The 26,183-nt window shown below is 48.0% G+C and overlaps 1 protein-coding gene across 1 annotated transcript in view; it reads left to right on the forward strand.

The window, feature by feature from the left end:
* Window positions 1–26,183, forward strand: part of LOC119382397 (protein dachsous) — a 466,009-nt gene that overhangs the window by 175,889 nt on the left and 263,937 nt on the right. The window contains exon 13 of the mRNA XM_049412138.1: window positions 2,968–3,083. Coding sequence (XP_049268095.1) covers window positions 2,968–3,083 — 116 coding nt within the window. The remainder of the gene's footprint in view (window positions 1–2,967; window positions 3,084–26,183) is intronic.

The following is a 26,183-nucleotide window of genomic DNA, read 5'->3' on the forward strand; positions in this document are numbered from 1 at the left end:
GAACACGTCACGCGCATGCATGGTCACGTGCGCATGACGTGCCCGAGCCAGCCCGAGCACGCGAGCGGCGTTGCACGGCCGCTATAGCTATACCTTTTTCTTCATGTAGCGGTCATGGGCGTTTTGTCGGCGTTCTCTGTGGTGTACTGCCTGTTTCTGCGAGACGGGCATGAAAGTTGAGACATTTGTACGGGCACGAGAGTGGCGGTATTATGAGCGAGTGCCGCATTAATGTTTACTTGGACGCGGTAGAATTAACAAGCATAATGAGTGCTCGAACGCGCTAGAACATTACTTTCATTTCCAGGGCTGGCGTCTGCTCGATGCGCTAACCGCGGGACACGAACGCATGGGAAAAGGAGGCACATTAGCCCCGCATCTCGCTGCAATTCACGAAAAAAAAAAATGAAAAAGATGCACACATTCCCTTTGTGTGTCTCATTATTTCTCTGAAGTTTTATTAATCTATTGAAGCAAGAAATTACACAATCTACACATGTCGTGTCAAATAATTATCGCAGCGTCACGTGCTACTGTTGGCGACGTCAGAACCCAGTCGTCTACGTCGAGAAGTGACGTCACAGCCCTACCATCTACGTAGGGACATTTTCTCATGTACGTCATCCCCTCATTCTCTAAAACGCGCGCCCGCGAGATGAAGGGCAAGCAGCGTTCACCTTGAAGTTTGACCCATTTCCGCGGCGCGTAGCTTTGCGAATTTTGGCAGACGTGATCGTGAACGTCCAATGTATGCATTGCGCTCGTTAGCACAAAATTGTGAAACCTGGTGAGGGGCCCTTTAAGTATTAATCGACTGAACTTGGTCTGCTTCTTAAAAAAGACGTTATATTAGAGGGCTCTAACACTAAAGAAATTGGCACTCGGCTTATCCTGAAGCCTTCTGCGAAGTACCTTGCTTTGTCAGCCACATGTTTTGTTTAATAAGTGAAAATTTAAGGTACTATAGTCGGATACAACTTCAGAAGGCAGCGGCACTTCCTTCTCAAAGGCGGATGAACACAAGCCTGCACCAATGGGCGCGCACTCGGGACTGACGTCATGAGCGGGACGGCTGGTGGCTCCGCCTTCGGAGAACGTCGGTGCGTGCATGAGCGGGACTATTTTTTTATGCCTCTCCGGCCTTCTAAAGTTGTATCCGACTATAGAGTCATAGCATGTTCTTCATACTCATCATATCTACAACGCCAGACTACGACTGGGAAGTTTGCTGATGGAATGCTCAGATGATCAGGTTAAATTTGGATGTACTTTTTAAACTTCACGGTAACATTTCCAAAATGTTATTAAACACTGCTGTGTTGTCGCGGTATAGGGCGGCCCAGCCTGCACAATCTGTTAGTGCAGATTCTGCCTTGATTTAAAACAGTTTTGAAAAGCTCGGGACTGACGTCATGAGCGGGACGGCTGGTGGCTCCGCCTTCGGAGAACATCGGTGCGTGCATGAGCGGGACTATTTCTTTAGGCCTCTCCTGCCTTCTAAAGTTGTATCCGACTATAGAGTCATAGCAGGTTCTTCATACTCATCATATCTACAACGCCAGACTACGACTGGGAAGTTTGCTGATGGAATGCTCAGATGATCAGGTTAAATTTGGATGTACTTTTTAAACTTCACGGTAACATTTCCAAAATGTTATTAAACACTGCTGTGTTGTCGCGGTATAGGGCGGCCCAGCCTGCACAATCTGTTAGTGCAGATTCTGCCTTGATTTAAAACAGTTTTGAAAAGCAAGTCATCTGATCAGCTCTATGAATATAAAAAATCACCTCACAGCAAATATATATACACACACACACACACACACACACACACACACACACACACACACACACACGCGCACACACACACACACACACACACACACACACACACACACACACACACACACACACACACACACACACACACACACGCGTCAGTCAGAGTGAGCGACACCAGCCCCCCCACTCGCGAACGAGTTGGTACGCCACTGTCGAACACCTGCCTGATATACCGAACACTGCGCTGCGCTGAATCCCTGAAAGTGCATTTTTCCTAACAAATATTGTTCACCTTTCGGCCACATTCCATCAAGTTTCGATCCCTCTTTCATCCCTTGCCTCTCTTCTAAACTTCTGGCACAGTAGCATGGTTTCTACAGTGTCATTGATGCCACCTTGCTGGTGAACTACATTGTCGAGCCCCTCACACATGTGCCAGACTTGTGCCGTCGTGGACACGAGACCGTACACGTCAGCTGTCTAATGCCGTATTACGACTCCGTCATTCTACCTACTCCCTGAGTCACCAGGATGGCTACAAAGCGACTGCTTCGGTCACGTCCAGTGGTCTCGCTGGCAACTTGTGAGAGCGGAGCTCCAGGTCAATTCGGGGGGTCTCGGCAGCCTCTACCAAATGTGACGAGGTTTATTGACAAGGTTTATTGATGTGATGAGGTCGTGTATTGATGAAGAAGGACCGCACGGTCAAGCACTGTGAGGTCCGCGAACAGCACAGGCTTTTGTGCAATCGCAGCACCGGTCTTTGTCGTCGTCTTCTGCGGTCGCATACCCATTGGTTCAACTGCTTCATTACAATAGCTTCTTCATTTTAGTGGACCAGAGGTGAGTAGTGGGGCTGTGGCACATACCGCATTATGCCAGTAGTCCTGGCTTGACCATGAACAGCTTCGCTGTTCAAACTGTTATCACTGGATATCTTCTCTATCCAGCCATGCTGCGCTGTGTTTAAAACAAAATCCTAAAGAGTGAGTAGTTCTGAATTTCGGCAGTGTGCTAACCTCTGTTTAGGCAGCTGCCAAAAGCAAGATTTTGTTTGTACGTGTGAACTGCCACACACAGGTAGTGTAATAAATGATTTTGTGCGAGGCTGTTACACATTACTGCTTGAACGGTGCTGCCATCACTCTCTGTGCTTTGATTTGCTTTGTGGTTGGAAATTTGCAGGTCAGAACTCTGGCGATGTGTTCACAGTGGGGGAAGTGGACTTTGAAACGGCCAGCGAGCACCAGCTGCAGGTGCGGCTGGATGATGCTGGCACCACCACACTCATCCACGTCAAGGTACGACAACAGCATCGTCTCTCTAGATTGCCTTTATCAAGCTCCAACGACTGTCTCGACACAGCAGAGCACGCAGGCACCCTTGCTTTGCACATCTGTCTACATTATCTCCCTTAAATAGTAATGGCACAAAATTTTGAAGGTGCGATAACTTGTGAGATAGATTTGTGTGAACACGCACACATCATCTACAAAATAGCAATGGCAATATATAGCCTACAACATATATAAAATCAATTTTATTGTCTGTGCCACACCACTGCATGTGAAACAGAGCCCCATGTGACATTCGCGTCAACTTGGTTTCAGTGTCAGCAATCAACAGCAAGTTTCGTCACGAGTTTGCATTGGCTGCTGTACTCCCTGCATGTGCGCTCTTGCACAGTTGTAAACATGATGCTCACATGGACACGATGCCGCACAGGGCCAGCTGTGTTCACTACAAACCATGCTGGATCACACCTCTTTTGGCGCTCTCTGAAACTGAAACTGCGGCTGGATGCTGCAAAGGTGTTTTCAAATAACCATCACACGCTCAAGCAAACGAGGTTTCTCGCCTTGATGAGTGGTGGGTTGTTAGCTACCTATAGCAACAAACACGAGAAGATTTTTGCCTTTTAGAACATTCACTGTTCACTTATTCACTCCCATGTCACAGAAAATAGCGCGTTGTTTCAGTAACTTTTACCCTGTACTGAATAAAATCAGTGTTGGATGAAGCTACATTTATATGCTTGATTACTGGTGCTGGTAGGTCATGTGAACTCTCTCATCAGGACAGTCAGCTTTCTTACGTTGAGCTTATCACTATGATTTCCTCCACCTGGATTGACCCCTCTACTCGAATGGCTACAACTGATTTATCTCTGCATAACCTGCAGTTAACCACTGGCTCCTATGAACATTTGAACCAGTTATTATTACACTGAATGCAGAAGGGATTTTACAGTCTTTCTAAAGCAGGGAAAATTCACTTTCCCTTTCCTTCGTAACGTTAGCAGCTGTATTCTAAGGAGGTCCAACAAATGAAGCTTTTTGCTGGTAGATTTCATGGTCACAAGAATACATTCTTAGCAATACGGTACTATTATGAATAATTTTGGTCAAATCAAGAAAAAATAAATGCAGTGAAACGTTCTTAATGCGTGACCATATTAAAAGTACTAGCGATTAAAACATAGTTGTGATGAATCTTCAACCAAGTCTCAGTATAGCCTAATGTACGTACTGACGGCTGAGGTCACATTATTACTGATGTGGCACACCAGGTGTCAGTTATGTGGAGATGGAATTGCGCAAGGCTTACCCTTCGGGTGTGACTGGGGAGGGACGCAATACTCCTCCACCACTGCAGCACGCAAGAACGCTACATTCGGATTTGTCGACACAGCGCAGCAAAGCCACTCTAGTCACATCGTCAACAAATGTGAGTTTGTTAGCCCAAGATGTGCGACAGTCACAGATTGGGATCAATGGAGTACATAGGTTTGCCTGTGGCGCTCTTGGCTACGACACAAAGGGGACCGCCGAGGGTGCAAATGAGAAGTCGCCTGCTAAAGCAGTGTTTGACCCTCTCGTTGCATGCCAGACTCATGTGGCGATATAGGGGCAGACAGCAAGGAGCTCAAGTGGAGAGGGGGCCCGTGGGCTGTCACTGGCAGCTAACAAGGAAGGGCATGACACAGTGATGTATGCTAGCATGGTGTGCCTGTGGTGTGCTGCCATCTCATCGTCGGGAGGGTGAAACATGGAAAGCCCAGTGCCATAGCCATGGTCGCCATGTTGCTGTTTAATGGCCGTTCCCGGTGATCAAGTCACATAGGGCCGGCACAGCACGCTAGCTGGGGGACGAGGCGCAAAGGGTAGGTGCTCTCATTTCCCACACTAATTGTGATCACTTTTTGTTGCATAGAGTTTAATCGTTCTGCTTGTCATGTCACTGACACTGATTGTGACGTCAGCAGCACGACTGCAGCAATGATTTTTCGCATAACAGAAATGCACAAGGGCGTGATGGTGGCCACTGACGAACAAACCAGTACGACTTTGCCAACCCTGTCACATTAAGCGAGCATCTCCAGCTACCTGCTCAACAGCGCGCGAGGTGTAGCGCTATTGGTGCTGTGTACTGCTGAGTGTGATGCTCCATTGATGGCAGCACAAAGGAAATAAAGGGAAAAAACATTAATTTATACAGATTCTTCAGTGCACAACCTCTGTACAAACCCATGATCGGCAGCATCCTAAAGATGCTTTTACACATAAGCAAGGGCTAGACCATGGGTTCTCAAACTGGCTTCCGTGGAACCAAGGTGTTCTATTAAGGGTATTTTAGGGTTCCATGAGCAGTCATGACGAATGCGGCCCGCTTCAATTTTGCCCCCATCAGCACATCATTTATTGATTTAGACAAGAAAATTTGTATTGTATGTAGCGCTTAATGAAGCCTTTGCACATATCAGAAATTTGTGGTGGCAAAATATGTGTGCGGTAGCAGCAAGAAAGACTTGTATCCATGTAGTGCGCACCATGAAACTTGTGCAACTTGCAGACTGGTGGTAACAGCGCACATGGAGCACTGGCAATCTGCCTGTTTCATGTTCCTGTGCTGCCTCTTCTGATTGGTAGGGGTGGAGTTTTGCATGGTGATTCAGCTAGGCCTATCTGTCCCAACGTGAGAGCGGCTCGCTACGTGCTAGTTCACACCCTGAAGGATTTAGAGTTTTTCCATTTCATTCGGGACAACTGGGATAGCAAGTACAAAAGTTTCTAAGATCTAGTGGCGTGCGATGACCGTACCAGAATGTTTCGTGACTTTTCCACTAGGGGGAGGGTGCACGCACCATGGCACTGTGAAAACACGTGTGCAGGAACCAGTTTGGTAATTGTCGAGAGTCAGAAGGTGATATTGGCTTCCTAAATGGCATCATGTGCGGGTGCATGGGGTGCGTTATATTAGTTTTAATACACTCTGATTTTCCAAATGACCATTCCCCACCAAATGTCCCAGCCATATCGGCAATCCTCTCAAGTGTATTAAAAAGGTTTTGCTCATTTAGTGCATTGAAAGCAGTGAATTGCTAGAATATTTCAGAGAGAAAGAAATTTTTGGTCACATGGGAGCCTTCCGAATTTCGCAGAACGTCCTCGGAGTGGTTTGTCAGAAAAATTATTCTGAGACCATCGTTTCTTGTTTCAATACCAAATTTGGTTTAGATATTTAGCAAAGGCGTTTGTGTAAGGTGTTTGAAACTCAGTAATATTACTGCAATTTTTCTGCCATATATCCTTATAATGTCACACTATGTATGAATACCTGAGTAATGAATATACTTACTCTGCAGAAGGTATATTTTACGTTCAAAATATTTTCAGACCACTGATATTTCTAAATTTTGCAACAAAAAAAATCACAAATTTCAGCAAATCACCATTTTGGTTCTCATTGAGACGCAGTTTACACTACGTGGTGCTCCAATTAAAAATCAGCTTTATGCCTCAATTGAAAGCAAATAAATAGTTCTTCATATATGTTAAGTTTTATCATTACAATTTTTGTTTTAAGGAAGCAAATAATTTTTCAAGTTTCCCATTGACGGCTATCTTCCCATTGGTCATCCAGCAGCTTTCTTGTTGGAATTCCACATTGCCGTCAATGGGAAACTGCCAGTTGGCATGCATGATGGTGTAAGTTGTACCGAGCGCGGGCCAAGGAACTATCCCCAACTTATTGGCCTACCGCTGCAACGGAGCCGACGAGTCGTAGCCGCAGCTGATTTTGTTCGCTCAAACCATGGCTTAGAGCAGCACGATCATGGCGTGCGAATGCGCTAGTCATATGAGTTTTTATTGCGACAGCAATTAGATGGACAGTCTCGGCTGATTTTGGCCGTCGCCGTTGCTGTCGCCGTCGTCATGCACCGTATATGTATATGTGTATATATATATAGAAAAGCCACAAAGAAAAATAATTTATAAATACTTTCCGACACACGGAATCGAATGGCCGACCTCTTGCTCCGAAATGCACGGCGTTAGATGGCTAAGCCACGGAGAGTAGCGTCTTTCAGCATGCTAACCGCGAGTTATTTATATACACCGTTTACTTCAGCATGCTTTCTTACTCACCAGCGAGTTGGCGCAATGTGCGCGCTAGGCGCGCTTTCAAGGTCGTTGCCCTGCTCCTGCGAACGCAGAGGCTCTTCGCCCTACAGGGCGTAGTCTCCTTTGTGCGCTTATCTCAAGGACAGGAGGGGACGGGCGGGGTGGTGGAGCGGGGAGTTGTATGTCTTGTGCTTTCCCCGCGATGTTCGCGCTGAAGTCACAGAGTGTACGAAGGTCACTTCGCTTGCTGCAGCGGCCGCGTTTGCGAAAGGTGCGTGCTGTTCAAAGAGAAATAAGTAACAACTGCGACATTTAATTCGCGCTCATCCTGTGTGTACCTGTTCGTACGTTTCGTGCGTCCTGCTTTATGTTTCAGCAGTGCGCTTCAAGTATCGAGCTGTGACGCATGATAGTTCGCGCTCGTCGTGTGTGCGTTCTTTTCGTGTGTCCTTTGGGCTCGAACAACGCACTGGCAATTTCGAGCTGCTTTCTGTTCTTCACGTTACATTCCAATTTGTTGCTATCGCATTCATTGTTTTGCCGTTGCGTTGAAACTGTGACTTTTTTTGTATTTCGCAGGCTTTCTTTGCGGCTTGGAAAAAATGGTACATGTGAGACTTTCTCTATCGCAAGTAATGCAATGGGGGTTTTTGAAGACGCTCTCGAACATTGCAAATCCCATTTCTTGCATGGTAGTTTTCCATTGCACCTGTCTTAGTAAGTCTCTTCTTGTCCCTGTGTGTTTGCACGAGTAAGTGAAGAATGAATTTGTTCCAACTAGGCCGAATTGCAGTTTTGCCCCATTTCTTGCCTAAAGTCAGTATTTAGCAATTTGGTTAAATAATTCTAATTAACAAATAATTAATTATAAAACAAAAAAACGCCAGGCCTGTGCGGGAAGCGCAGCACAGTCACAGCAAAAGCTGGAAGAGCAGCATTTCTAGAGCCTGTTGTAAACTCTCTTGGGGCTACTAATACAAGTACACTAGCAAGGTACCCACTACACCATAAATCATTTAGGATGACTGCCAGTTGGGCATGTTGGTAAAGGTTCATGATGAAACAAGCGCAATATACACGAAGACTTAGAAAGGACACAGGATGGAGCGCTTCGTCCTGTGTCCATTCTAAGTCTTCGTGTATATTACGCTTGTTTCATCATGAACCATAAATCATAACTTGGTGAAGTTGGGAAACACCCTCTATGCCATTATTCGTCATTCTGTGAAGAAGCGAGGTACCAGCTACACATCTGTAAGGCATTATGTGCACTTTGTTGATGCGAAAGCTGATGATGATGAAGAATTATGGCCGAGTCCTTTGTAATGGGTTGGAAGCTTTAAGCGACCCATTGCGAATTATGTAACACCCGGTCATTATTTCACTGTCCCACAACGCTATATAACATATGTTAACGTGAGAAAGAGGGTGAGAGAGGAAAAGAACTTTAGTGAGACCCGGAGGAAATAGATCATGGGGGCCTTATGGGCTTCCTTGGCAACCAATAGAAGCGCACTTGCGAGGAACTCACTACGCTATAAACAGTGATTCCACTCCTGCGCCAACTGCGCCAAAGTGCGCCAAATTGTATTTACTGCGCCATCCTGATAATATCGACGAAATTTGCGCCAAACTGCGCCAAAGTCTCGGGTTTGGGGTCGTCTATCACCGGCAATCGCACCGCCGGCGCGTCAGAACATGTGCCGCTCGATCTTGGGGCTGCCAATAAAGTCGCAATCATGGACCAAGAATTATTCCGCTGAATAAATAGCGCTCGCGCGTGCGTCCCGAGTAAGCCACGATGCCATGCACGGTGCCGACGCAGCTTCTGTTCTGCAAGTCGGCTCGACAGCAAAACGCGCTCTCCGCAGAGGCTCGTGACGTCTATAGGCCTATCGGTAGCGAGAAGGTGCGACGGCGATTCATCGGCGGACGTCGTCTGTTCCAGAAACGCTGCTGATAGCTCGTTTCAAGCGTCGCACGGCACGTAAGGAAAGCAATGTTCAGTAATAACTACATGAGTGCCGCTAAAATGTCTGTCACTTCTGTTTCCGGACATCGCGGAATGAAATCTGGGATCGCTCGCAGTAGATATATGGACAATATCGAATTTTCCTTGCTTCGCGTTTATGGAAGAGCACGCGAACGGTGGAAACGCGTTGACACTTTTCCTCAGATATACTTTATCCATGGATCTTCATCCAGAACAGCTTTTTCGTAATTCCTTCCGCCAGCACGTCCGAGTTTGTAATCACTCTGCGGTAAATACCCCCTAAAAGGCCCTGCCCTTTCGAGCTCACGTGCTAGGGTTCCAATTCGAATTTTTTTTCTTGCTTTTTTAAAAATGTCTGCTCATTAGTAAAATCATATCTCCTGGTCGGAGCAGCCGCAAATGCGCAGCTGTCAGTAGCGGGCCCGTCGCTGACGGCCCACAGTGAAGCGGCTACGCCATGTTACACGTCCGCCCTCGCTTTCGGGGGTCAATAGCCAACGGTTAAAAAGAGCGAAGAAATGAATGCGATACCAAAAAATTGTATTGTGAAACGAAGTAAGACTAGCAGCTAACTCTTTTGGATCCTATCTCGCGTAACTCAACAAAACGCTGGTTTAAGGGAAAATGGCCCCTCCAGGAACCGAAGCGTTTTCTTGCTCTGAGTTTTCTAAATGCGAAGTAAGCGTTGAGAGCACAGCAAGTTTACGAGCCGTCTCCTGATGCCTCGAGATAGCGCGCGCGCAAGCGACTGCGCCCTTCGAACGATGCGGTCCCCCCCCCCCCTTTCCGCTCCCCTGGCGTCCCTTCATGCTCCTTACGAAAGACGGGCGGGGCGTTTCCTCTCTGTTTGATGAGCAATCGACGGCAGGCCCGCACGCGGGAAGATGTTATCTCATGCGCTGTCCGTGCAGCGGAGACAGACGGCCGGCTAGGTTAATCTCCGTTTCAGCCGAGTTCGTCGCCAGCGCTCGCGAGGTTTTACCCGCGGCTAGAATGCGCGTGGTGATGTTATTAATTTGGACTTTATACGGAAAATTACGGCAACGGCGACGGCAAAAATCCGCCGAGAGTGTCCATATAATTGCTATCGCAAGGGTGAATGTACGGGGCAGATTTTGCGCCCCCCCCCCTCTTAGGTGATTAGGTGGGGGGGCGCCCCCCCTGCCCCCCCTGTGCGCACGCCTATGCTCCTGAGATGATTTTTTCCATGAGATTTGCAATGAATCGAAATATTTCTAGCCTTCATAAGAGCCCCATAATAATACTCAGGTGCTTGAATGTTAATGCAATATGCTTCTGTATTGCACTCCAGGATTTAAAATATGCTGCTCCAAAGTGCTCCCAGATGCAAAATTATCTGCTCCAAAGTGCTCCAAGATGAAAATTTTGCTGCTCCAAAGTGCTCCAAAACAGAAATTTTGCTGCTCCAAAAATTGCTCCAACTCACAAGTCCTCGGTAGCATCACTGTATAAAGCATCATAATTTGTGTGAAATAGGAAAGCAGCCACTATGCCATTCTGCTGAGAACCGTGGTACCCGATAAACACCTGTGAGGCATTATGTGCACTTTGTTGATGCTGTGCCCGATGACGAATTATGGCAGAGCCCTTTGTAATGGGTTGAAAGCATTCAACAACCCACTCATTGCGCAATACGCATTGTGAGACGCCTGGTTGTTATTTTGCTCTTCTATCACACTATATTACCGTATTTACTCGCGTAATGATCGCACTCGCGTAATGATCGCACCCCTAAATTTTGTCGTCTAAATTCGATTTTTCTTTTTCCCCGCGTAATGATCGCACCCCGAACTTGCCGCATCGATATGTCGTGTGCCAAGTCTAGCCGATGATCATCGAGTTTATCATCTGTCGAATGTTGCGTTAATAACTCTTCCAAACTCGCCAAGTGAACTGCACGCACCAAACATATTCGTAATTTTTGCCCACCGTTGGCGGAAACGTGCCATTTAGGATTGCAGTAAAGGCAAATGCCGCAGTTTTCACTGAATGCCCGCCATGTGTTTTATGTCTGTGGCAGCTGAACGCGCCCATCTTTGTTTCTGTGATCTGAAAGCAGGCATCGCTACGCTAATGCCGTAAATTTACTGATTTAAATGAAAGCATTCCTTATTTAGACAGAAGAGACTGTTTTGACGCGCGTGACGTACTCACAACCACCGTGACTCACGAAAAGAAGAAAAAAAAATGCGGTCGCTTCGCTCTGTGGGCCGCCATGTTTGTTTTGCTATCCCGCACTGTTACAGCGGCGGCCGCCTGTTGGTCGACCTGTTGTCATCCCGCAGCAACAAGCTGCCGACGCATTCCCATAATTCCTGAAAAAGCCGTGTCGCCGCCATCCCAGTCGCTCGTCACGGCGTCACTCGACACCACGTTTTTTTGGCTGTGCTTTGTGATCGTCTGTTGAAGCACCGTTTCACCATGGGGCGGTATGCGAGCTTTACTGCCGCGTTCAAGCTGAAGGCGCTTGATTACGCGCTAGAGCACAGAAACCACGCTGCCGGCAGACATTTCGGCGTCGACGAAATCCGGATCCGATATTGGAAAAAACAGTGCGAGAAGCTCATGGCTACGAACAGCACGCGCCGGGCTTTCCGCGGACCCAAAACGGGCAAGTTCCCTGACATCGAAAAGGCAGTCCTCGAATTCGTGAGGGACATGCGCAAAGACGGTTGTGCCGTGTCGTTAGACATGGTACGGACGCAGGCGCGCACAGTTTCCCGGAGGCTGGGAATAGCCACAAAGGACTTCCGCGCCAGTTCCGGCTGGACGGCACGCTTCATGCGGCGGAATGGACTGTCGCTGAGGCGGCGGACGTCGTTGTGCCAGCGACTTCCATCCGCGTACGAAGACAAAGTGATCGATTTTCACAGGTTCGTCACGAGGATACGCCAGAAGAACGGTTTCCTGCTGTCACAGATAGGCAACGCCGACCAAACGCCGTTGACGTTTGACATGCCTCGAAGCACTACTGTGAACGAGAAAGGTGCTCGAAGTGTGCTCGTGAAAACGTGTGGTGCGGAGAAGCAGCGGTGCACCGTGATGCTCGCAGTGACGGCAGACGGGCGGAAGCTGCCGCCGTACGTGATTCTGAAGCGGAAAACAATTCCGAAGGGAAACTTTCCCCGTGGCATCCACATCCACGCTCAAGCAAAAGGGTGGATGACGGCAGACCTCATGGTCGATTGTATCAAGACGGTTTGGGGGCGAAGAGCAGGAGCGCTTCTGCTTCCTTCACTTCTTGTGCTGGACAGCTTTCGGGGCCATCTCGTTGACAGTGTCCGTACCGAGCTGAAGGAGCGGCGCACGGAAATCGCAGTGATCCCTGGGGGTCTAACTTCGCTGCTACAGCCTCTGGACGTGTCACTGAACAAACCGTTCAAGGACAACGTCCGGAGGCTGTACGTAGAGTGGATGGCGGCGGGTGACCACGATTTCACGCCAAGTGGCAAAATCAGGAGACCCTCCGTGGAAGTCCTCTGCTCATGGATTCTCGAAGCGTGGTGTACGATTTCCGACGAGGTGGTCGTCAAGAGCTTTAAGAAGACTGGCATTTCCAACGTGCTCGACGGGACAGAAGATGACCGTCTGTGGGACAGTGAAGACACTGCCGATTCCGACAGGGAATCGTGCGGCGACGACACTGACGCCAGTGACGCTTCGGACTCAGAATGAACGTTAGGGGGTCAGAGAGTTCAAAAATAAAAGGGCAGTGTTCCATGCATGTAGCTCCTGCGTAATGCGTGCATTTTATTACAAAGGTAAGCCTTACTCTACTTTTATTTTTGGTTACGTTCATGATAGCTATCGTAAGAATTCAGATTAGCGACTTCTTTGCGTTTTCGGTGCTCAGAATATTGTTTCACGGAAAATTTACCCCGCGTAATGATTGCACCCCGAAGTTGGCGTCAATTTTTTTGAAAAAAAAGTGCGATCATTATGCGAGTATATACGGTTCATATGTTGATCTGGTTCCTTATCCCAACATGAAGCCTGAATACATAACTTGCAAGTACATCACACTGCGGAATTCTGGGATACGATCTCTGCATGCACCGCCATCACCGAGCACACGACAGCAGACGACGCTGAGTCAAGCTGCACGGCTCTCGCATTTGCCGGTCAACGCCGTACGTCGCAGTGGCGATTTGTGCGATATTTGTCTGCCGCGCGAGAAGTGTAAATCAGATAAAAAGAAAAGGACCAGATGCGGGGACGTACTGTTTGCCCGAGGTGAGCACAAACCTGTGCTACCGCACGGAAGAGCTGTCCGAGAAGCGAAGCACATGGCTTATGCGCGCATAAACAGGAAGAACCTTAAGACATTGAACAACGTTCGTGTATGTCGGTGTCACTTCATAACAGGCAAGTTATGTTTCCAAATCTCGTGCGAAGTTGTTTCACCCATTACGTGTGACACCATGGACTCGGACACTGCAGACACGGACGATCCGAGTTCCCAGTCAACACTGCATCTCTGCAGGCTGCATTTTCCTTCAGCATAAGTGCAAGGCAAACTGTCACATGTAAGAGGTGACAGCAAAGACGCGGGAAAAGAAGAGGAAGATGCCAAGGGTAGCATGACGTATACTAACTGCATGACTAGAAGAAGAGGAAAACGAAGTGGGACATATAAAAAAGAAGGTGACGTGGCCCTAGGGGGCCCGGAGTGTTCGAATGGCAGCGCGTGAGCTTGGAAAGCTGGGGACGAGCGTCGCCGGCCTGTGTTCCGGGCGCTCCGGCTCTTCCTCGTGCTACGGCATTGTACCGTAGCCACTGCCTGTTCGAGGACACGTCCACGGACCTGGGACTACCAGCAACGCCCAGGACGCGCCATCGGCTTGTGCACCGAGCGCACCGACCTACGGCACCGATCCGTAGGCTTCGACCGAGCCAGATTCTCCTCCTGGGAGACGCTGGCCATCTCAAGGACATGCGACGCCCAGGTCACTGAACCCGGTGCTGCCCACCCTCATCTACAACGCCAGCCCGCATTCGGCCATGGTTAAAGCCTGGGGCATCGACTGGGACGCCTACTTCAACGCCTGTGCCCCCCGCAACGCCTCGACTCTTCCAACGGGACAGAATGCCGTGAGTGGTGTAAGCGATGAACACCTCGTACTTTTAGCGGTTTGTTTCTCTCACTCAATCGTTCTTTGAATGATAACTGTGTTTAGCGCTAGTTTTATTTTTGTGTGTTCCTTTTTAATGTTTGCAGTGGGTTTGGGATAACTACGTGTGTTTTTCTTCTTTTTGTGTGTGTAATTAAAATAGGTGTGTCTAACGCTCTCGCCTCGTCTGTTCCTTCTGTCCGTCCGACTGTTGTCCGGAGATCCGTGACACAAACGATAAAAACAAGCGCACTACACCAAAACCGTCTGCCGCATGAACGTAAACACGCCGCGGTCACTGAGACGTATGTGCTCCGATGGCTCGGTGATGGCGGACGAAAGACAGGAACTGACGTCACTTGCAAGTTATGTATAGGGTCTTTTTGCAAAGGTGTTTCAAGCACCGGCATTGCTCTGTGGTAGAATACTGGGCTCCCATGCAAAGGCCCAGGTTCGAACCCTGTTCCATTCTGGATATTTATTTTTTTTTTCGTTTTTTTTTCTTATTTCGCACGATAGCGGTTATGGACATCGGCGGTGGCGGACAACTACGGCGCCAAAAATGGCCGTTGTTGTGACCTTGTAACGGCTTTCGCTGTAAGAATTGTCTGTAGTGCGCAAGGTGGCTGTCAGCAATATGCAACTGATTTCACTCGCCTGCATCTAATATTGTATTTTTTAACCCTTGACTAAAGATACCCTGGACAACCGGTATACTCATCAGGAAAACTTGTACACGGCCTAGTTGCTACTTGGTAAATGGCTTAACTGATCCTAAAATGACACAAAGTAAGTTGGAAGTGCTGCCTGTGATGTCATGTTTGTGTTTCTTTCCTGCTTTAGTGCGTCATTTTTGCGGCAATTATGTCATTCATATGCTAATATAAGTTGAACAAGTTCTAATGCTGGGGTCGAATGGTTGCTACGGGCTGGAGCCAGCAAGGCCTTCACTCCATTTCATTTCTGTAGCCAAATCCAGTAGATGGTTGCAGTGGCAGCACCGACAAAAGGTAAATCCTGTATTCGTTGCGAGAAACATGATAAGGCTGATGGCGCCTTGATCTGTGGATTAATAAAGGGGCTCTGTAGATCTGTCTCAATTGGACACAAACTCTATCGGGCCTGCATGAAGGATTAAAAAAAAAAGGTGATCAAGCAGACAAAGGCGTCAAACAAAAGCTGCACTGAAGAAATACATGATATCAAGACGAAGTAGAGGTTAGACATAACAATTGCTGATTTAACAATTTGTGCCAACAACTATGCTATGCAGGCAAAAGCCACAACCAACATCACCTTCATTTTCATGTGGAACATCTTAAAGGAGCACTGACGTCAAGTTTACACATGTCAAGATTTTTGCATCCATGAGTAGTTATCGGCCTCCTAGTAGCGAATCACGACCCAAAATGCAACTCAGGGACAAATAACTATCTGTTTTATTTTATCACGAATATTTAGCTTGATTCAAAACGGCCGGCAAGCCCGCCATTTTTTCGCGGTGGCAGCGCTTCCTCACAGTCATCTCCAGACCGTGCTTCAGCTGACCACTTGTCCACATACACTCAAACCTCATTATAACAAAGTCACATCTGCCATGAAAATAACTTCGTTATATCCGAAAATTCGTTATAAACGTTTATTTGTAACACTGTGGCTATAACAAGACTATTCTTCATTTACTTCGTTATAACCAATAATTCGTTATATCCATGTTCGTTATATCGAGGTTTGAGTGTAAAGGAGTGACGTGAGGCTCAGCTGCTCAGCTAACATTTCGTCTGCTAGGCGCACACGTTCAGTCATGCCTGGTCACCAGCACTGCCGTCGTCGCCGTCAAAAGTGTCGACTAGTGTTGAAGACAACATTCTGGAACTTGGAGTCGCCGCGAGTCACGAATCATTTTCACTTCGACCCTTTGCAAAATGGGATTCAAAAATGGACACCGTTCCAAGCAGAAACGAGGAGGTGCCTGAGGACGCACACTTGGACCATGCTCGCTGGTGTGTCTCAATTAGCTGTATTAGAAAGTTTTAGCATGCACGGCATTGTGGTATACGCAAAGGGGTCTATGGAATGTCGGTATAGTGAATGCACACCAGCAGAGAAATAGAATATATTAGGTTTCTACAATAACAATTCTGTGCTTGCCAGGTTCTTTGCGCCGCCAGATGGCCCCATCTATCCGGCCTCTCACGGTTACGGTTGCAGTAACCCGGTATTATGCTAGCGCAAAGAAGTCTATGGATGAACTAAAACTCAATATTAAAAAAAAGCTATCCAAATTGAGTGAAAACATATTTAGGCAAATTTGTCACGTTTTTCTTCTTTTATTTCGGTTTGAAAGGATTAATAAGACTGTGGCATCGTGAATTGCCAGAAAATGTCGCACCTCAAGGGGATACGATGACAAACAGAGTGTAACGCTACCTGCGTGTTGTTAGCGATGATATTTATCTATACGCTACTCCACTTTGATAGCTTGTGGTCGTGTTGGCGTTGCGGTACGTGTAATGAAACGACACACTCATTCCGCTTTTTCCACGCTTCCAACAACACAACTGTAGCTCACAACGGTTCCCCGACCAGCCGACGGACGAACACACGTCGAATCATGCTCTTTCCTTTTGCCTATCTTTTCTTGACAGTTTGCTTCCTGTAATTTCATGAATTCATTGAAAGCAGCACGACGAAGATCAGGCATTAAAGGCCAACTCTGGTGATTTTTCGATGTCCATGGATCTCAATAAAATTCGCTGGGTATGTTGCTTTTCACGTTCCTGTTATTTATGCCAAATTACAAGCTGGAGACATATGCAGATTCATTGCAAATGAATTTTATTGATTGCCCCGACTCTCCCCACCTCGCTTCCCAGAATTATTGGCAACATTGTGTGCGTGATGTCATTTTTGTTAAAGCGGAAGTGACTGAACCAAGGGGCCCCTAGAGCGTCTGCTATCTGCAAGGCAACAATCGCGTGTGTTTGGCGAGCTCTTCGTTGGCTGGGCATGTGAATTTCAGTTCCTTGTGGCAATACGTGCAATGGGTGGCAAGTGGTGTCGCGTTGTGGGCTGCACACGATTTCCCGTTGGCAGTCACGAAACACTCGCACCTAACGATTACCCTGCGTCTCTTTAGAGTGTTTTAGCTAGCAATGCCGGTTTACCGCACGGAAAGTACGGTAATACCGTGCCGGCTAAAGAATGCACATGCGTGAACATCACCAAAACACTTTCCGTAACATATACAGGGTGCACCATGACCGGGCCTATCGGTATACGATGAGTTGCGCATTGTGCGAAACAACGTAACCTAATCTAGTAACGTTGGTGCGAAAGGTGGCTCATACTTGGCTTATATTAAATTCCTTTGGCCCTACCAACGCGATGTTGAATGCCGTTATTGCCAAACTTATGCACTCTTCCCATAGCAATATTAAGAAGCTTTAGTTAGTCCGCGAACTTCTCAGTGATAGCGTTTTACCCGATCACGGCCCCACAAACTTGAGCTGCCTGGACAGCTGGTGCTATCTGGCGGTGGAATTCGCAACCAGGCAAGCAAAAAGAGCACGGCCGGGCTAAACCGCACGCAAGTGCGCGCGTGCGGTCTAGCCCGCGTATATTGAGGATCTAGTGGATGCAGATTTAGCAACCAGGCCTGCACGCGGCCACCGCCGTTCCGCCGTTGCTATGGTATTACATCAAAGCGTCCTGTGGTGAAGCAGCCAATCCGCGTGCAGGCCTGGTTGCTAGCTCTGCATCCAGTAGATCCTCGATATACGCAGCCCGGCCGTGGCAAAGAGCTAAACAGGTGTGTTCCACTTCATCGAAGAGGAATGGCCGTTATAGTTGGCCTCCAAATGTGTCGGAATCACAGCTGTCATTTTCCGACAGCTCAGCTTGTGCACGTGACACGGTCAGTCACCCACAAGATTTCAGATGGAGTCACCTTTCAAGTGAGTGTCTGCTCTTCGCCGCTTTCACAGCTTTCATACTACGCGCTGGCGGGACCGGCATGCCTTGCATGATTTACAGTTTTGTCCCCACTTATACGTCACGCGAAGACAGTATGCTCGGTTGGGTTTCGGTTTCGGTGTTGCGCTTTTTTGCTTATTTAAAGTTATTCTCCAATTTGCCGAGTATTTTTGCTATCGGGCTCGTGACAGGAGTGTCTCAGGAACATAAAAGCACCATTACTTTGACATGGCCAAAAAATCGCCGGAGTTGGCCTTTAAGAGTGAGAGCGTTTCCAGGCGTCATCGCCATGATAAGAACACTCGGATTGTCCACATCATCGCTACTAGTGCGTCACTCAGGATGGTGTGCGCCACACCGAACATGTCACAGTAGTGTCGATGCCGCAGGCTGCTGAAAGCCCCTTTGAGCTTTCGTATGCTCTTTGCCCTCGAAATGAAATAACTTCCAGGTGACTCAAATTTGGTCAAAAATACTTATGCATACCGAGCAGTCGAATGCAGGACACATCTCGAGCTTGAAATTTTATGTCAGTACCCCATTAAGAGAAAACTATAATAGAAAACACTCTAGAGCTTTCAGAAATGGATGACAAGTTGGAGTGAAAGCTTTGGGAACCTAAGATAACCTTTAGTTTACTGTTTGAAAATGGTCCTTTTTTTGTGTGTGTGTTCCATATGCCCATATCGTGAGATGAATCGGTTTAAGCAAACTAGCAGAAGAGTACTGAAACCTACAGAAAACAGTGCAATGCAATAAAACCTGCAATGAACAGTAAATGAGCAATGAAAGGAACTGTGAAAACTTCTTCAGTTAACTATTGATGTTGAAAAAAAAAAGACGCCAGGCCTGCGCTGAAACCGCAGCACAGTCACAGCGAAAGCTGGAAGAGCGGCGTTTCTAGAGCCCGTTGTAAGCTCTCTTGGGGCTACAATACAAGTACACTAGAAAGGTACCCACTACGCCATAAATCACAATTTTTGTGAAGTTGGGAAGCACCTACTAAGCCATTATTTGTCATTCTGCGGAGAAGCGAGGCACCAGCTACACGTCTGTAGGCATTATGTGCACTTTGTTGACGCGACGACTGATGACGATGAAGAATTATGGCTCAGCCCTTTGTAATGGGTTGGAAGCTTTAAACGGCCCACCAGTTATGTGATTTGCATTGGGTGACGCCCGGTCGCTATTTCCCTCTCCCGTCATGCTGTATAACATATGTTGTCGTGGGAGAGAGACGGGGGGGGGGGGGGGCGGCGGCGAAGAACTTTACTGAGACCCCGAGGAAATGGATCATGCGCTTATGGTCTTGCTTGGCAACCAATACAAGTGCACTTGCGAGGAACCCACTACGCTATAAATCATTGTAATTTTACAGAGACCCCGAGGAAATAGATCATGCGCTTATGGGCTTCCTTGGCAACCAATGCAAGTGCACTTGCGAGGAACCCACTATGCTCTAAATCATTGTAATTTTACTGAGACCCCGAGGAAATAGATCATGCGCTTATGGGCTTCCTTGGCAACCAATACAAGTGCACTTGCGAGGAACCCACTATGCTCTAAATCATTGTAATTTTACTTAGACCCCGGGGAAATGGATCATGCGCTTATGGGCTTCCTTGGCAACCAATACAAGTGCACTTGCGAGGAACCCACTACGCTATAAATCATTGTAATTTTACTGAGACCCCGAGGAAATAGATCATGCGCTTATGGGCTTCCTTGGCAACCAATACAAGTGCACTTGCGAGGAACCCACTATGCTCTAAACCATTGTAATTTTACTGAGACCCCGAGGAAATAGATCATGCGCTTATGGGCTTCCTTGGCAACCAATACAAGTGCACTTGTGAGGAACCCACTATGCTATAAATCATTGTAATTTTTGAGAAGTAGGGCAGCAGGCACTGTGCCATTTTTCGTCATTCTACGGAGAGCCGTGGTACCTGCTAAACGCATGTAAGGCATTATGCGCACTTTGTTGATGCTGTGCCTGATGACGACGAAGAATTATGGCAGAGCCCTGTAATGGGTTGGAAGCAAGGAGGTTTAAACCTCCTTGGTTGGAAGCATTCAACAACCTACTCATTGCACAATTCGCATTGTATGACGCCTGGTTACAGAATTCGCGTTGTGCGACGTTTGGTGCTTATTTTACTCTTCTGCCACGCTATATTGCATATGCTAATGTGGTTCCTTCCCGACATGAAGCCTGTATAGGACCTTTTTGCAAAGCAGTTTCAAGCACCGGCATGGCTCAGAGGTTGAATACTGGGCTCCCACGCAGAGGGCCCAGGTTCGAACCTCGTTCCATCCTGGAATTTTTTTCTTATTTCGTTTTTTTTCTTATTTCGAGCGATACTGGTTATGGACACCGGTGGCAGCGGTGGCGGCGGCGGACAACTACGGCGCCAAAAACGGCCGGTGAAATGACCTCATAACAGCTTTCGCTGTAAAATGTGCCTGCTTTGGCTTGTGTGCAGTGAAAGATGTGCTTCCATGATGTAAAAGCAGTGTTGTCTTTTTCTACGATCTCAGCAAGTGTTGTTTCAGGTCCTCGAAAATTTTTCGTTAGGGGCTTGAAAGCCTTTAAAAACACTTGAATTTTGTTCTTCAAAGTTGCTATGAACCCTGCCTGAGCAGCAACTTAGTTTATTAAGTGTGGGGATTGGGGCATGTTAATAGGTCATAATAAACGTAAGAACAACGCAAGTGCCAAGGACTAGTGAAGAAAAAGACACACACTGCTGACTTTCAACCACGTTGAATAGTGAAGGAGAGATTATGTATATTGTGATGACAAAGAGTGGCACTGGGGCTCGGGCTCAGCTAGTGCGAGGACAGAGGAAGGAGGAGTGCAGAATAGAACAGCCAGCATAGTGCAAGGTGTTGTGTCTATTTCTCTGCACTCTATTGGCACAGTCTGTGAAAGCCGAACCTTGAGGCCACCTGACCTCGTGGGTCGTCGGCATTGTGGGTCCCTCCAATTGAGAAATTACATGTCCACGCTTCCTCGATCATAGACGCCGCCAGGACCCTACTACTGCCACAAGCACCTGTGCCACCATTCAAAGGCGGCGTTGAGGGCAGGCGTATCCCTGCGCTGCCAAGAGAGCACATGGCCTCCTGTTGTCCGGGTGCGCCTTTCATGCTTCCCGTTGTGACACCTTCTCGCTCGGGACTCCATCGGCACCTGAGCCACTTAGGGGTGCTGTACAAGCTCCCTTGGGTAGGGATCCCGCTGCCTACTTCCCAGACGTTGCCACTGGCTCTGCATGCAAATCACCCGAGAGCACTGCGGAGCTCTTGCGTATCATCGCGCAGCTCCGCGTCAAGAATAATGCCTTGACAGCATCGGGCATCGAGCTATCTCCTGCCACCTTGCCAGCATTGTGTGAAGTCAATTTCATGTTGTTTGCAACCACTCAAGACCTTGAGGCCAGCTCACCTGGGAACCACAGAGAGTTCTGGTGTGCCCTCACACAGCTCTCATACCAACTGGGCTGCTTGGCATTGGTACACGTAGAATTTTCGCCTGCCGTACCACCACCGCTGGCTGTCTGCAAACTATCAGAGCTCAACGGCTTTCAGGATTACGTCGACAATTGGGTGGCGACCGTCAATGCTCTCATAGCTCGCAAGGCCTGGACGGACCAGCAGAAGTGGTGCGCGGCCATAGACCACCTTCGAAATGGTGCCGCGGCGTGACATAAGCATGAAGGCATGAGGCAGCAGTCTTGGGCGGAGTGGAGCTCCAAGCTCATAGCTGCTTTTGGCCGGATTCACTACCACCTCTATGCCACCACCCAGCTACCGAGGATTGAGTTCAGGAGAGGCTCCACCTCCAGGCTTCAGCTGTGCATTGCAGTTCACCACTTCCAGTCTCGAACTCAGAGTTGGTATTCCATTCAGTTGGTAGTCATTCCAGCTACATGGTGTGCGAGCCTGCTGATGACGGCAAGTACTCCATTCTGACTCCTGGTGTACTGCCTGAACTAGGAAACACAAACACATTTGTTTCCTCTGTGTTGGGCTTTCTTTTGCATCCGTAAAAGGCATGATGATCCATGAGTTGCGCTAAAATGTTTGAGAGCGGCAGGAAGAACGCATGTATACTTATTCGAGTGAAACGTATTACAAAAACCGCGGCAAAATGGTGGTGAGTAAAGACAGTAGAGAAACAGGCTGCTGCTCCGCTCCTTAAAAACATCGCCATCCCACGTCGAATGCAATAAAAATGTATGTTTTGGTTGCATTCTGAAACCTCAGCTGGTAGCACATGACTGAGAGTTCTTGAACATGGGTCACCGGTGGGTCACGGCATCTAACACCAGGAAATTATTCTTCTGGTTATTTATAAGCTCTTGCAACAAAAATCGTGCCCTTGCATTCAAGTGTGATGAAATTATCGCATCCACAAGCAGAGGCATGCTCATAACATCGCGGCCGCATAGGAAGAGCACAGGCTGTGACCTACCGGTGACCCACGCCACAGTGAGTTTGTTAATCTGTAGCAGCAGGCATGTGCTATCAGGAGGAGTAACAGCCAAGCCCGACATTGTAGTTGCCTGTGGAGACGATTGGCGGGTGACTGCGCGTTGTTTGCGTAGCTCATCAAAGCTTTAGCATAGAATTACTACAGTGGAACCTCGATTATACGACTTTGAGGGGGCCCCGCAAAGCCGTCGTATAATCCGGGCATCGTGTAATTGAAAAACTAAGAATATAGGTAGTGATGGCTCAGCCTTGCCAAAAACACGGGTACAGACTGTTTCGTTTCATGTCAAATGATGTGACTCACACCGGTGTCAAGAAAGCAATGCACGAACTGTTTATTGAACAAGAATATTTAAGGGGCAGTTTGGGCAAGGGGGTTAAGAGGGAGGGAACACATCTGCCACGTCAGAGGGATGACGGAGCTAGAGCTTGCGCATGCTGATTGCGATATGATACATCCCCCTTCGTAAGTTTTTGTGATAACTTTCATTAATGATGGCTGATCTGTTTGAAGTTCTCGTCGTATTGAAGGTGGTCAGGTGGCCTCGTTGCCCTCGTGGACCGTCGGGATAGCTCTGGTGGTGAACTGGTTGCTCCACTTGCAGGGGCGTAGCCAGAATTTCTTATTTTTTTTTTTGTTTGGGGGGGGGGGTCATTTATGCTTTATGTATGTTCGTGCATGCATTTGTATGTGTGCGTATATGTGTGCACATACAAAATTGAAAAATTTCGGGGGGGGGGGGGTTGAACCCCCCTCCTCGCCCCGGCTACACTCCTGTCCACTCAGGACGATTACATTCCTTGGCAACGATGGGAGGGTCGTTTCCTGGATTGAAGTGTCGTCTTCACCATAATCAATGCTGTCTGAGGTGCCTGTGTTGAACTGCTCCTTCGTAGCCAGTAAATGCTGGCGATTGCACCGTAAGATGTTACGGTTCTCGCTTCTTACGTAATAGGAGCAGGGGCCGGCCGACGCTGTTACCTTGGCTTTGCGATTCCATGACGTCCCTTTGATGCGCGCGACGTCTTCGCTTTGAAGAGGGACCAGGAACCGGGCGGCATGAGTTTTCTGCTCATGTTTCTTGACCTGCGTGATAGCCTAGCGTCCAAAGTTCGGTAGTGGTGTGCGCAGGCGCTTGCCTCGCAGAAGCTCACTGGGTGACCGTCCATCTTTCAGTGGGCTTGATCTATAATTCAGCATACCAAGCCAAAAACTTTCATTAGTTTTTGTGGTCTTCTTGAGTATTCACTTTACTATTTGTACGCCCTTTTCGGCTAGCCCATTATACAGAGGAAACAGTGGGCTCGACGTAACATGTTTGAAGTCGTACAGCTCAGCAAAAAGCGCGAATGCATGACTGGAAAACTGTGGGTCATTATCTGGGCACACCTCCATCGGGATTCCAAATCAAGAAAACATGGCCCCAAGCCTTTCAGTGACGCTGGCTGCTGTTGGGTGGCACAGCTCCTCGACATCTGGAAATTTTGACATTAAATCGTAAGCGATGAGGTAGTATTTCCCGGCATATTGGATATGTCCACACAAACACGGAACCAGGCTTGCGTTGGGGTGGGAAGGACAATCAGTGGCTCTGCTGGTTGACTATACGCGTACTTCTTGCATATTGAACAACTCTGAATCAGTGCTTCAATGTCAGTGTTCATGTTTGGCCAGTACACCAGTTGCCTTGCCCTTGCTCTTCATTAAGCTATGCCAAGATGCCCTGCGTGAATGCGTTTCAGCGTCTTGGAACGCATGCTTATAGGTATAACGACCTGTGTACCTTTCAGCAGTATTCCATTCACTACTGAAAGTTCAGCCGCCACAGATTTGAGCGGACCTTCCACCGCTTGCCCCTCCGCGATGTTCTGCAGCACCCCTTTAGATAGGTGTCAGATGCTGTCCCACGGACAAGTCGTGCAGCTGTTCTGTCACTCACCGATATGGACATGACGCTAATGGCATGAACTTCAAAATCTTCTGTGTCCAAGGGGCTGATGTCCGCAGGATCCAATGACCTTGACAACATGTCTGCCAAATCCATCTGTTTGTTGGGAATAAATGTAGGTACATAATCATTAGGGGTGTGCGAATATCAAAATTTTCGAATACAAATAGAATACGAATCCATAGCTTTGAATACGAATCAAATACCGAATAATCAAGAGGTAATTTTTTTTTCCACCAGTAATCTTTAATTTTACTTCATACTTATGCTGAAAACAGTACACTTGTATGCTATCAGCACAGAATCTGTTATTGCACAAAAGAATATCTGTACTTGCCAGGAAGTGCATGACTGTACTATATTTAGTTGAGCTTGTGACTTAATGGCTTAGGTTCAATTCGCATGTTGAACAAACTTTCTCTTTCCTTTTCTTTATGTGGTAGCACTGTATTAGAAAAAAAAAGCTTTTGCACTCGCCTTGGTGGCTTAGCGGCTGTGGCGTCATACTAGTGAGTACTAGGGCGCTGGTTTGATTTCTGCCCGGCTGCATTATGAAGCGGTGAAATGTAACAACACCCATTAAAGAACCCCATGTGGTCACAACTTATCAGGATTCTCCCACTATCATCATCAAATCGCAGTTTTGGGAGTTTTGGCACCATAGGCGTGCACAGGGTTCCTCATTGGGGGGGAGGGGGGGGGAGTAAAAGGTTCCTCACAATGCCCCCCCTCCCTACTAAGTACTGATGAACCTTCACCCCCCCCCCACTAAGTCAACGTGTGGGGCAAACTTTGCACCCACCCCCCGCTTAAAGGGGCCCTGCAACACCTTTCTTAGTTATATTGGAATAGTCTCATTATTGACGTATGACTCTTCACGAGTCATATGCTGCAAAAATTTTTTGAATCCGTCAAGTCTAAGTGGTGTTACCAAATTATAGAGATCACGTTCCACAGCTTTCTCCCACCACTCAACGCCGCGAGCGCGCGGAAAGCTGCGCGGGGCGTGAAGGGAGGGAGGGCGGAGGTGCGAGGAGGCGCCGAAGAGTTACGTCAACGCCGGCGGCATTTCTTTCTCTCGGGCATCTCGGCGCAACCACGTGATCTGCGGCGCCACTTCCGGTCGGCTTGCGTGGTCGTCGTCAAGCGGAGCCTATCGCACCGTGTATCGCGCGTGCTTGAAAACTGCGAGTCGGTTTGGTAATGTTGGGTGTGCACCTCGAACTGCCGTAGTGTTTTCATCGCTCTGCCAACCATGGGCGCAAACCTGCATGCGCGTTTGAAACGAATGACAGCTGAGATGGGTTTCGACCCACACTCCGATACACCGCCTTGTCGCACTGCTCGCGCTTGAATCGTATTCAACACGGCAAAGCTGCGTGCACCCTTCTCCCAGTGGCAGTACTTCTATGCTGTTTGCTCTTCGAATGCGGGCGCACAGCGAGTG

This window comes from Rhipicephalus sanguineus, chromosome 2 (genome assembly GCF_013339695.2).
Source record: "Rhipicephalus sanguineus isolate Rsan-2018 chromosome 2, BIME_Rsan_1.4, whole genome shotgun sequence".
Classification (NCBI taxonomy): Eukaryota; Metazoa; Arthropoda; class Arachnida; order Ixodida; family Ixodidae; genus Rhipicephalus; species Rhipicephalus sanguineus.